Source organism: Dermacentor albipictus, chromosome 1 (genome assembly GCF_038994185.2).
Source record: "Dermacentor albipictus isolate Rhodes 1998 colony chromosome 1, USDA_Dalb.pri_finalv2, whole genome shotgun sequence".
NCBI lineage: Eukaryota > Metazoa > Arthropoda > Arachnida > Ixodida > Ixodidae > Dermacentor > Dermacentor albipictus.
In genome coordinates, this window is record NC_091821.1 from 214,239,263 (window position 1) to 214,252,871 (window position 13,609).

Genomic DNA, 13,609 nt, shown 5'->3' on the forward strand with positions numbered 1-13,609 from the left:
AGCAAGAGACCAATAACATAACTGAAAGGAAAATGAAAATCAGCTGGTAGGCACTTACGAGCAGGCAACCTCGAGTCTCTCAGAGTTTCCCTTGTCCAACGAAAATGGGATTAAGTTGTACTGCAGTATGCCACTACACTGTTCGAACTCTTTAACGATGTTACTGGGCTCACAGTGAACGTCTGAAAGAAGATTGAAAATCAGAAATCACGTAGAAAACAGCTAAGAAGTCGTCTGATTTTTTTACCTCTGTGGCACAATGTCTCGAACATTTCAAGCGGCCGCTCGAATTGGCGCTTCACGGGGTTGTTTACCCAGTTTTTAAGTTTTGTGCATGTTATGTCGGTCTTCAAAGCCAAGCACTTCTTGTAACTCTCCAGATATCTGTAACACATCGTACAATTAGTGATATTACGTCACCGAAAAAGGCGTGACAGCAATAGCGGAGGAAACAAGCCTACTTGCAACCGATCTTCAAGTTTGCTCGGCTTGACGTGTCGTGTAACCGAGGGATGGCGAATTTCCTCAAATAGCCCATGCATGTCGCGTACTGCTTCCGTAGGCTAGTCGTCGAGCACAGGCTTCCTGTTAACAAAATCACCAGTCATAAAGCTTCAATTCTCATACGCCAATTGTAAGGGTTGCTTCGTTTTCAATACGAGCGATTGGTGTTACGAACATGTTGAGAGTCCTCGTGTAAGTTTTGTCATGTCAATACTTTGAAACTCAGTTATTTGATTAGTAGTCTTTACAGGTCGCTGCGACAGCCAAACAAGTTTGATAGACAATGTGCACTGAAATCTGAGCACGCTAGCTCAGTCTCTCACATATAATTAGGGTTCCGTGTTTTCAGTATTTATTTTTCTTCAAATTCTGGGGTTACTTATCGGTTTTATTTTTCCTTTGAATCGTTGTTTATCGGGACTTGTGCTGTAAAGCGATTGTACAACTATCGGAGAAAACAAAACATACCTGACATTACATAATTATTGAACACTTGCCAAATACTCTACATAATCAATTAATGCACCATTTGAGTGAAAATAACATAAAGGCGACGCTTCGCAAGCATGGAAATAATATGTAAACTTACTGAAAAAAAGACATGTACATACATTGCCTTGCGGCTCGAATGCGGGGTTTTACAGTATATACCGGAAATACGGAACGCTACATACAGTGTACCACCAGAGGCCAATGCGCTGTTTTCTTATGCTTAAAATGTGCAATATTCCCCTGTTGATATAATAATAATAATAATAATAATAATAATAATAATAATAATAATAATAATAATAATAATAATAATAATAATAATCAAATGTGTTTATTAAAGTGCCTAGGAACAACCACGAGGGTCATTGTGCTGGCGCACTCGACTAAACAATGCACAGGGAAAACACTGCAAGCCCACACACACATACACACATACACACGCGCGCACACATAAAAAAGTTTCGCGAATACAGATTTTAACAGAGCATAAAATGTGTACACTAAAGGAATACAAAGCAAAAGTGGAGAAAAAGAAAAAGAATTACAGAATGTCGGAACACACAACAGATATGAGAGTTTTCGTTCAGTTATTGAAATTCCTCTGCAATAGAGGGTCACAAAAATGTGAAGGCTGGAAGGCGCGATGTTTCCTTGTGCTTCCTGCGGAATGCAAAAGCGCCACATTACAAAGCAAGCGCGAGCAGCAGATTTTTCCATGTATTAATATGTGGATAAAAGAAAATCTGATTTGTTGCGTCTACAGGTGAGGGTGCCTCTATAGAGATAGAAGGCTTTTGGCAAAATCGATAATTAAATATATATGTGAACTTTTAAAGCGCAGCTCTTTGGCACCCGTTCCTGCGTTTCGCGTCGCCGTTGTCCCTCGCCGTAACCAGCTCCTTAGCCGGGGCCAGCACGCTGCTCTAGCTGCGCGCGCTCCTGGCGCCACCTCTTGCGCACGGCGCGAGCCTTGCTCTCTCCGCTCCTCCCGCAATGCCACCCCTGTGCGGCGGCAATCAGTGCGCCGGCTCGGTGGAGGTTGATCTCGATGATGTGCCGCTGGCCAAGCCGAAACGCACAGCCGCCGCCGTTCGCCGCTGCGTATACCCCTACCTCCCTCCCCCCTCCCCCGTGGCGGCGACCGCGCGTTCTCGCGCGGTGTTCTCCGGTTGCCGAAGCGCCGGCTCGGTATCAGCGGATCACGGTGCGCGCTTCCCACGCCGAAACGCAGAGCCACCTTCTTCAGTTGTCTCGCTAGCAGCGTCAGCGGCGTTGGTGAGTCGCTGCCATCTCTTCGCCGCGCAACGTCCCTGTGTGTCTACGCGCTGCCTCCCGCGACCTCCCGATAAGCGAGGCAGTTGCGCCACTCCGTTCGCGGCGGCTGGTGCGAAATGTTCCGCACGAGATGGATTATCCGAGGCTCACAGACGGTTTATATTATAATAGACTCCGTCTGCCTATATAAATAGTTTGTTCTCAGCCAGTTCTTTCTGAGTCATGAGCGAGGCAACCGGTGGAAGTCCTTCGTCTGCCGCTGCCGCTAAACGAGCTGCCCGAGCAGAGGCCCAGTACCATCGCCGCCAGAATCCAGAGGTGCGCTAAGCTGAACAAGGCATGGGTGCAATAAGTCGAGCATATATTCATCTAGTTCTCCGACCACAAAGCTTCCTTCATGACAATCAAGAACAGGGAGTGGAGTGTTTTTTGAAGAAGGAATATGTGTGAAGAATCAAAGGTTATCTGTAACTGTACATACATGTCTTGCTCGAATTATTTGCCTCAATATATCGAAAAGCCGAAACAGCTGAAGAGCTGCGCTCAAATTTCGCATTAGAAAGTAACGTAATCGTCGGCAATTTTTTTTTCTTTTCACAGTTTTCCAGTTCACAATTTGACCTACAAGTGCCGTCCCAAACGACGGAGGCGTACAGAAGAACTGGAAGGCATACGCTCTTATATGAAGTTACAAATGACCCAGGTTGTTTGAAGTCTCGCTACAGACACCTTGTCTGTTGAGCGTGGGGCGAGAAACTCGGAGAGCTATTGGTGTACGCTCAAAGGTCCTTCGTTACCTGAGCTCTTGGCAGGAGAACATTAACGCTATCGGGAAATCAAGTCCTCTTAGTCTTTCGCGTGAAGCTTACAACTTTCGTTTTTGAGGCATTTATGATGAGCTTGTTTCCAGCGCACCATAACGGGAAATTCGCAATGTCCTACTGAAAAGCGGCGCAATCATTAACATTTTTTACCGCTTTGAGGTTTAGTATCATCAGTATGTAACAAAATCGAAGAGTTTTGAATGACCGCCGAAACGTCGTTAATAATAATAATAATTATTATTATTATTATTATTATTATTATTATTATTATTATTATTATTATTATTATTATTATTATTTCCATCAATGCGATGGGGAAGGCGTGGAATAAAGCAAAATTAACAGCTTCAACCTAACAGCTTGAAAAAACATGAACTAGTCTTCACTAATAATTAACTGCTAGTCTCCTGCTAAACCAATCCCACGAAATATAAAACAAGAGAGGTTCACAGTAAGATGGCTGCTTCAAGTGATTAACAGTCATAAAACAAGGAATGTCGCTGGAGCCGGCATTTCGAGTAAGGGTCTTGGAAAGTTGGCTTCCCCCAGTGACATTCCTTGTTCCACTACGGTTGATCACGTCACGAAATAGTCACACTTTTGTAAAAATTGTTGCTGAACATGATATCCATCTTTGAGGTGGGAGAAAAATACGCGCAACATTCGCTCACATTAAACTGTCATTAAACGTTCGGCACTTATCGGTTAAGTTTCTCAAAAGCTTTCTTTTCCCAGATATTTCCGAATAATCATTTGCTGCAATATGCATAGTGTAGCTAAGGATCATCTGACGTCTCTGTACATATAGGAAGTGCATTATAGTGTACATGTATACGCTTTTCTGTGGCCACTAATACACGGCTTAAACTAGAAAGCACGTTATAAGTGTTTGTTGAAGGTTGAGCGATATCATTTTCATGATGTGCCTGTTAAGCCTTCAGGTGACTTTTTTGTTCGCGACCTCAGATAATTTTGGTGTTCAAATAAACTGTTAAAAAGCACCAGCCATACCGGTAGAAACTTTGGTTGAGCAAGCAGTCTTGACGGTTGTCACAGCGGTGGTCGTGGCGTTAACAACATCCGGATGCTCCAGGAGATCGTCGTAGGTTTGGCATGCGCTTGTTATCTTGTCTGCGACGCAATGCCTGTAGTCCTGGTAATGACTTTTTAAATGTAATAAGAAAAAAAAGAGAAAAAAAAGGAAAACAATGAGGAGTTGTGATAACTGTAAGAAACACCGCGATCCTACCTGCACAGGGACTCGGAACGACGGCTTCCTGAGGAATGAAACTGGCTGGGCTGGCTGATTGTAATGAAGCCCATGCATTCCGTTATATTTTCCAACAAGCTCGACTTGTCGCATATCATTTGAGCTATGTGCCAAAAGAAATGTAACAAGAAGCATTGAACAAATCTTCATCATCAGCAGCAGCAGCCTATATTTATGTGCACAGCAGGCTGAAGGCCTCTCCCTGCGACCTCCTATTACCCCTGTCCTGCGCCAACAGATTTTAACTTGCGCCTGCGAATTTCCTAATTTCATCACCCCACCTAGTTTTCCGCATTCCTCGACTGCGCTTCCCTTCTCTTGGCACCTATTCTGTAACTCTGATGGTCCACCGGTTATCCATCCTACGCATTACATGGCCTGCCCAGCTTCCTTTTTGTTCTCTTAAATTTAATTACAAGATAGGCTATCCCTCTTTGCTCTCGGATTCATACCGCTCTTTTCCTGTTTTTTAACGTTACGCTCAACATTTTTCGTTCGTTCCATCGCTCTTTGCGAGGTCCTTAATTTGTTCTCAAGCTTCTCTGTTAACCTCCAAATTCCGGCCCATATCTAAGCACCGGTGGAATGCAGCGACTGTACACATTTCTTTCCAATGATGGTGGTAAGCTCCCAGTCAGGATCTGGCAATGCCTGCCGTATGCACTTCAACCCATTTTTATTCTTCTGTAAATTTTCTTCTCTTGATCAGGGTCCCCTGTGAATAATTGACCTAGATAAACATACTCCTTCGCCGACTCTATAGAGGCTAGCTGGCGATCCTGAACTCTTGTTCCCTTGCCAGGCAATTGAACATTATCTTTTTCTTCTGGATATCAATGTTCAACTCCACTCTGACATTTTCTCTTTTATGGTCCTCAATCATTTGTTGTAATTCGTCCCCGGTGTTGCTGAACAGGGCAATGTCATCTACAAACCGAAGGTTGCTGAGATATTCACCGTTGATCCTTACTCCTAAGCCTTCCCAGTTTAATAGCTTGAATACTTCTTCCAAGCACGCAATGAATAGTGTTGGAGAGATTGTGTCTCCTTGTCTGACCCCTTCCTTTATTATCTTCTTCCTACTTTTCTTGCGTAGAATTAAGGTAGCTGTGGAATCTCTGTAGATAAGTTCCAAGATATTTACGCAAGCGGTCTGTACTCCTTGATTACGTAATGCCTCTATGACTGCTGGTATCTCTACTGAATCATATGCCTTTTATTCAGTAGAGATACCAGCAGTGGAATGTTGCTCTCTACTAGTTGCTTTCAGTGAGCGCAATACAAGCGGCTATAGCTCAACATAGCTCGCCTTGTACTTGGTCAAAGTTTAGTATTTTTAATTTAACAAAATTGTTCCTGAGTTCCAGTTGGAGCCATAGTAACACGCATATGCTGCGCTCCCCATACTTTAAGCGATAGTTACTTGCTTGAATGTTCTCATTTGTCCAATGTCCATTAGTTCGTTCTAATTGCTGAGCGCCTGCGGTGTTCAAACTTCGATGCGTAGCAATTGCCTTTCAAGGCCATCCTTCTTGATACATAAGATTCCGTGTTACTTAAAATGTAAGTGATGTATACGGTGAGTTTCATGTGGGAACGAAGCGACGTTAGGATATTTTTATCTTGAAAGATATGCTTATTTACTGAAACATGTATTTCGTCAAAAGTACATTATTACAAATAAGCAGTTAATTCTAAGTACCTTTGTAATCGACGGCCAGAGTGCATGTCCAGTTGTACTTCTCGATGATACGGTACAGTAGTCTCTTTATGTTAGCACTGTCGGGCACGGCTAGGTTGTCGCAAACTTGAAACATGGCCAGCTTAGCACAGTTTTGTGCTTCCCTCAGATTCCTAGAAATTTGGTATTTATTTATATGTATATATGTATATATAGCACACGTATACTTAAGTACTGGGATGGCGAACTTACATGCATGCCGTCTTGATTCGCTCTTTGTCCCTCGGATTATCGCTGTACGGCTTGACGTCGTACTCAACGATTCCTATGCACTCGTTGAGACTTTCTTCTAGCTTCTGCTCGTCACACTCCGCCTCTGCGTATACCACGCAAGACGCTTAGTAAATACGCCCTCGTGAGAACAGGTATTTCTTCGGTAATGTTTTCTTTTCCATTTACCTTGCACAGCAGCATCGCAAGCCCATTTGTATGCTTGGTAACTTTTGGATATCTTTGTCCAGATATTGTCCTTGGATAAAATCTTGCTGTATCTGCACTTCATATCAATAGTGTAATCCAGACACTTTTGATAATCTTTGATGCCTCTGTATAGGGTAGTGAATATCGGAACGTTGGACACTGCTACAACGCAAAGCTCTGAACTATGCGCAGACTAATAAGATTTGAATACACTCACTTGCATGCGATGTGTAGTTTTCCGTAGTGATGCTTGTCGACTATGTTTGGAAGTACTTTGTACGTAAGGAAACCATTGCAGTGAGTAAGGTTCTTAATGAGCTCGGTTTCCCGGCAGAAGATGCCTAAAGATAAGATTGTCCTGTAAGTACTCCTTTTAATATTGACGCGTATACATTGTGGCACTGTGGGCACATTAGTATTCCCCTTTTAAGAACTGTACAAGCGCAAGGAAAACACGGACAAAAAGAAGCGCGCGCGCGCGCGCGCACACACACACACACACACACACACACACACACACACACACACACACACACACACACACACACACACACACACACACACACACACACACACACACACACACACACACACACACACACACACACACACACACACACACACACACACACACACACACACACACACACACACACACACACACACACACACACACACACACACACACACACACACACACACACACACACACACACACACACACACACACACACACACACACACACACACACACACACACACACACACACACACACACACACACACACACACACACACACACACACACACACACACACACACACACACACACACACACACACACACACACACACACACACACACACACACACACACACACACACACACACACACACACACACACACACACACACACACACACACACACACACACACACACACACACACACACACACACACACACACACACACACACACACACACACACACACACACACACACACACACACACACACACACACACAGGCGCCTGTGTGTGTGTCACCGGCTAACAGCTAGGGCGATATAACGCAAAGTTATCCCAAACTTTTCTGTTCCAATTCTGCAATCAGCCCTCCACGATTGGGGAAAAAATTTTCGGGTTACCCCCCAACTCCACCAGTCTGTGACGCGACGTCACGAAAACCGCGATAGCTCCTCATCTGATATGACGTGCAACACTGATTATGCATGATTAAACCAAACAAAAATTTTAATTATTCCTTATTCGACACTCCTTTTCGCCATTAGCCCTCTACTATTGGTCGAAAGGTTTCGGGCTGTGCCCACTTCGTCTGTTTTTAACGTGACGTCGCAAAACCGCGAAAACTCACCGCGTCAAAGTGACGTGTATGCGTTAAAGATGCATTAGTAAACCGAACAAAATTGAATTTTTTTCTGCATAGCCAGAGACTGCCCCGTTCCGAAAGGAATAAAAGATGGCCAATCAACCAGGCACTCGCTACTCGCACCTACCCGTGTGCATGGATTTATTTTCATATAATAATAATAATAAAGCTTTTTTGCATGGCAGTAAAACGTTATCGAGTGCTTTCGGCACGTATACGACATCGCTCTGCCAACTATTATTTGCTGAGGACACTTTTTAGAGGCATTCAAAACCTTCCGTTGCACGCCACCGCAATTTTTCAAACACCCACAGCAAGCTAAGTAGGGGGAAGCGGACCAATCGTAGACGCCGGCACCACCCTCTTCATCCGATTACCTAATCTCACTGCTCTGGCTCGGCCCCATCGAAACTATCTGCACTTAAGCATGCTGCTCACCTTTTGTCAGCCAATTAGATAAAAAAAGAACGCTCAGCGTAGCCAATGTTATTCGTTTTGAGAAAGAACAAACGTGACCTACGAACGAGGAGAGCGTTTTATTGGGCTGTTCAGAGACAACACTGAGGTCACTGCCCGATGCTTTCTTCGGGTCAGCGCTTACGTAAATTTGACGTCAGAAGATTAGAATAAAACAGATTGCAGTAGTTCTAAGTTATAAGGCCCATGTTAAAAAGGTTATCGCTCGGCGCAAGACGAGCCGATCGACGATAGTCGTCGCCGCTATCGTTCTGCTCCGAGTGTTACTTGTTTTGCTGAGCCACAAGTTCGCCCAACCAAGAGTTAGATTCATGACTCGCTGTTTGGCGCTGATTGGTCCTTCGCCGTCACTATATCGTGATAATCTCATTAGGAAATGAAATGGTAACATGTAGAGTACTAACCGGTTTCACATGTCCAGTTGTACTTGCTGAAGACTTCGTTGGTGTAATACCTGACTACCATATCCTCAAGGGAAGTAGCGTTGTGCTTGCACGTCTGCAGCACGGTGTTGATGCACAGCTGGTAATCCCGTACGCCACTGCACGTGTTTGTTTGAAGATTAGCGCTCACAGAAAAATTTACTGCAACATGTGCAGCAGCAATGTTAGTTTATTGGGTTCTACAATAAGAAACAGTATTCAGTTAGCCATCATACCACGTCATAATGAAAAGTTACGTAAGTGGAAGTGCCAAACACCAAGCTCCGTGACGCTGTACTCAGCAACTACATCCCGGCTTGCCCAGCTAAATGCCGCCAAGACTTAGGGCAGAATAAAATACAGCGAAGGGCTCTGCGCGAATCGTACCATATGTTTATAAAGGTTACTTCATATTTTAATTGTTAATTTATTTGTTATGTCCCCTTTTACTTACCCATTGCAATTACCCAGGCGGGCGTTCGCAGACACGGCTTCCCGTTATGTCAAGGCCTAAAGATGCGCGCTTAAAGTGGAACGTGCAATAAAGTGGAGACAAATTTTGCTGTACAAGCTGCGCAATAATATCATCAGTCCGCTTTTGCGCCTCGAACCAGACAAAAGAGTGAACAGTAATTTGGCTTTATTTTCTTCTTGCGATTGCGGTAGTAAATCGGTCATACGCGAAACGACACAGAAAAGCTCAGAAGTGTCCCGCAACTTGAAACCGGACGATTTTTCCAGAATGCGTCAGCAACTTCAATCGTACATCCGCAGATTTTGCGAAACGCGTCTGCGAATGTTTATTGTAGTATTAGGTGTCGCTGTGTACGCAGCACTTCTAGAAGCTCATCGGGAAAAGGGACCAATAAAGACCTGTGTAGCTATTAACGCGTGATTGGTCGCTTCTCGACATCGTCGACAACTTTCACATTTACACCCTGCGCGAATAAATTGATTAAATAAAATTTAGCAGGCCAATTATAATTAACTGGCTGCGCAAAATAGACGCTTTGGATAACTGTCACGAAAGTGATAATTGCCAGTCACTCAAATGTAGCACCAAGCTACATAGGAAACGCTTATGGTTTTCTCAGAAAGAATGGTTCGGAGTTGAAGAAAAATTGTACTGGTATGGCAATGGAACCCGGTTTTCGAGGCGGTCGCTGTACCATCTTAGCTAGCCAGAAGGCTGGCAAACTGCAGCGCGAGGCAGAATTGATCGAAAACTAGAAGTAAATGTACACTGAATATGGCAAATCGGTTCTGCGGAAGACCTCAAAGGAAAGGAAGGTTCTCTTTCAACCTTTCTTTCATGAACTTTCCTCCATCTTGAGGGCTTCCGCAGAACTGATTTGCCATATTCAATGTACTTCTGCTTCGAGTTGTAGATCAGTTTGACGCAGTGCTGCTATCTGCTAGCGTACTGGTCAGCTGAGGCGGTAAAGCGACCAACCCGGAAAAACAGAGTGTCGTCTGGGTTTGACCCCCAGACCAGGACGAATTTTTCTTTAACTGCGAAGCTTTCTTTTTAAGAAACCTGCATGGGTTTGCTTCCCTTGTAGCTTCGTGCCACAGTCGGGTTAATGACAGTTTTGTCTTTCGTGACCCTTCCTTCACCTTGCGGGCTTCCGTAGAACTGACTTGTCATATTCGCGGCTAGGATAATAGCATCCATATGAATATAGAGTTCGTGGCATATGGCATAACACTTTTTGTCATAAATTTTCGCCACTTCGTTAGGATAACTGGTATACTTGCCACGTCATAAAGTGTATTTACGCCTAAATTATTTGAGTGTGTCGCAATTACAGCCATGGTTAACTGGGTCTAGAAAGGCTCACTCACTAGCTTTGCTGTGGGGCAGCAAGCTTTGAATAGGTGGTTACAAATTTAAAGTTAAAAACTGTACGACCATCTGCTCCTTGTACTTTTCCTGACAGCTCTGATTTTTCCTGCACGGCGAGGCAATCCGATAAGAATTTCACGCTGTTAAAGGTGTACTCACATGCAAGCAGTCCGAATTTTAGATTCGATGTCTGTGTGCTGTACGTTGGGGATCACGTTATAGGCGACGAATGGGTAGCAGTTCTTGAGGTGTTGTACTATATTCAGGTCGTTGCAAGCAATTTCTTCTGCAAAGATGAAGTAGAATTTTATTCTTAAGCAGCTTACTAGCAGAACAAGGTCATGCGCGACAAGAAAAATAAGCGCGAGAGAATCTCATGAATAGTACAGTGCCTTACCCTCTATGTCGCTAGTGTCGGGCACATCACAGACCCATTTGTATTGATCGTAGAGCTCATGCGTGTAGCGACGAATTTCAGGCGTTTCAAGAACGGCGCTGTTGTACTGGCAAGAACTAAGCACGCGAGATAGCACACATCGTTGAAATCCCAGGAGGGAGCTGTAAGTCAGAACGAATACCCAGTTAGTGCAGGTGAAGCCATGAGGCTATATTGTCTCTTTAAAGTGATAGGGATACCCATAGCGCTAAGTTCGCACAGAATCCACTCACTTGCAAGCTTTTCGCAGCTGCAGAGGGTTCGTTTTGTCTTTGCTCATCGGAATTACAGATATAGTAATGAAGCCAACGCACTCAGTAAGGTTTCCGAGAAGAAACTCTTTGCGACACATATCTGCAAAATAAAGCACAGTAAAGAATCAAAAGTACTTGTACATCGAACGGAAAAAAAAATTGTGTCGAACGGCTCTGCTCGCGTCAAGAGCGTTAAAAATAAAAAAAATGACGGTCTTAAAGAGATTACGCCAACGCTTTTTTTTTTTGTAAACAACCACTTGCCATTGTAGCTGTTGTTGCGACAGGTCCAATTGTAAGCTCCGTAATGCCTGACAGCATATTTCCACACGTCATCATCACTCATCACGTCCTCACTGGTGTTGCAAGTTGATTCTACGACATTTTGAACACACGCTTGGTAACTTCTTACAGCCCTAAAAGAAAGGAAAGAAACGTGCTCTGAATTAGATAACCAGGCGTACACTACTTCCACAAAACCGTTGCAAAAGCACGACAGAATACGTACATGCAGGATTCATCCAGTTCAGAAGAGTCACTGATAAACTTTGCCCTTGGGATGACCTTGTATCTTATAAAACTGTAGCACTCCGCAAGTTTGGGAACCAGCTCTTTTTTGATGCATGTATCTAGTAGAAAGAAAAATCGCGTTGCGTAGGAAACCTTGTTAGAATTTCAATACTGAGTTTGCTTCAATAGCTGCAATTTATTTTGTGGGCACGAATAACTTTCGGCCGCTCTTCGGGTTTAATGAAGTGGCCATTAGAAGATGAGAACATGCAAGAAAAAGCCAGGATTTTAAACAAGCTGTCAATTGCATACAAGTGCGGGAGCATAGGAGAGTCAGTAGTTCATTATGATACACGAATGGCTTAAGCAAATAAGAAAGGGGAGAGTTAAACTCTGCATGTATCCCCTCCTCCCCCCAACTACTTTGCCCATCTTATTTAGTAAAGCATTCATACCATCGCAAGGCTTATTACGTATACGACTTTATCCCGATATACCACAAAAATTGTTTTAGTGTTACCTGGTTCCGTCGGTGCATCGCAAATTTCACTGACATATCTGCTGATTGTCTGCGTGTAATACTGGACTCTCTTCGACTCAAGGACTTTTTGCATACCAGAGCAAGGTAGATCCGTGTGATATTTCACGCACTCGTGAAAAAGTGTCAACTTTCTGCAATTTAAACGAACATTGAAGCGTTCACACATGACACAGAAAAATATTTTGGGCAAAAGTCGGCATTTCTTTGGGTTTGTTTTAAGCAGAGTGTCGAATCGAAACTTTCTCGTTCCGGTTTTCGTTTCAGTTCACCGAAAACGGTTCAGTTCCGGTTCAATTCCGGAGAGAAAAATAAATGTTCAAACCGGTTCGAGCCGGTTGAAGTTCGTTTGCATAACCGAAGAATAATTACAGAAAAACTGCATATTCTTTTTGTATATAAAGTCGACGCTACTGCCAAACTGCACTGAAAGATTACGCCTGTTTGTTCTTCACGCCGCAGGTAGTTAAAAAGCATTATGTAAATCCAACACAAATACTGGAATCTATGCGAAGCGAAGCTTATTGAGGAGAAAGAGAGAGAGGATACTATATTGAGAAAAAAGCAGAGAGTTCTCCAGCCTGCTACTCTGCTCAGGGGGAAAGGGGAAGTGAGGATGAAGACAGACAGTACGATGCGATTACATACACCTTCGTATTCGAAGGGCTAGTTCACACACTTGAATATATGCCTGCGTTAACCAAAAATTCTGAGAGAGCCTTAATGGCTCGCTTCATTGATATGTCCTGTCAATGGCCCAGTAAACGTTTTCACCGAACGGCCTGTTGTTAATTGGCGCTAAAGGCCGATCCACACGACGGACCAAGTCTACGGGCCGATCGGTCACGTGATGCAAGGTCACGGCCCGCCGCGGTCTGGTCCGGCGCAGAGCACATCCACACGGCGGACCGCCATAGTAGACGGCAGGGCAGACCAACCAGCTACACTAACGCTTTTTCGTGTTATCATTGTAATCATTCCTGCTGGAGTCCCGCAAAGCCGGGAACTGCTCAACGAGGTATACAAAATAAAAAAGCTCCTCGTCACTCCAAGAGGACATGGTGTTTGAAAAATATATATGCTGCACGCACGCGTAGGTGAAACGGCGGACATGAAACGATTGGCTTTTGCTGAGCCGAAAACTAGATTGGATTTGGCTGAAGACACTCTGCTGCCGGACAACACTCGTCGGCTACACCAAAATTACTGCGG

General features: G+C 44.1%; 1 protein-coding gene across 2 annotated transcripts in view; it reads right to left on the minus strand.

Annotated features, from left to right (window-relative positions):
- The window catches only part of LOC135900120 (uncharacterized), a 172,385-nt gene that overhangs the window by 118,437 nt on the left and 40,339 nt on the right, over positions 1–13,609 (minus strand). For both annotated transcript variants that reach the window (XM_070530841.1, XM_070530840.1), the window contains exons 30-45: positions 12,380–12,531; positions 11,858–11,978; positions 11,614–11,765; positions 11,329–11,449; positions 11,057–11,217; positions 10,819–10,945; positions 8,796–8,932; positions 6,744–6,867; positions 6,506–6,651; positions 6,299–6,422; positions 6,068–6,219; positions 4,345–4,468; positions 4,107–4,258; positions 462–585; positions 248–384; positions 59–182 (exon numbers count right to left, since the gene is read on the minus strand). In XM_070530841.1, coding sequence (XP_070386942.1) covers positions 59–182; positions 248–384; positions 462–585; positions 4,107–4,258; positions 4,345–4,468; positions 6,068–6,219; positions 6,299–6,422; positions 6,506–6,651; positions 6,744–6,867; positions 8,796–8,932; positions 10,819–10,945; positions 11,057–11,217; positions 11,329–11,449; positions 11,614–11,765; positions 11,858–11,978; positions 12,380–12,531 — 2,178 coding nt within the window. The remainder of the gene's footprint in view (positions 1–58; positions 183–247; positions 385–461; positions 586–4,106; positions 4,259–4,344; positions 4,469–6,067; positions 6,220–6,298; positions 6,423–6,505; positions 6,652–6,743; positions 6,868–8,795; positions 8,933–10,818; positions 10,946–11,056; positions 11,218–11,328; positions 11,450–11,613; positions 11,766–11,857; positions 11,979–12,379; positions 12,532–13,609) is intronic.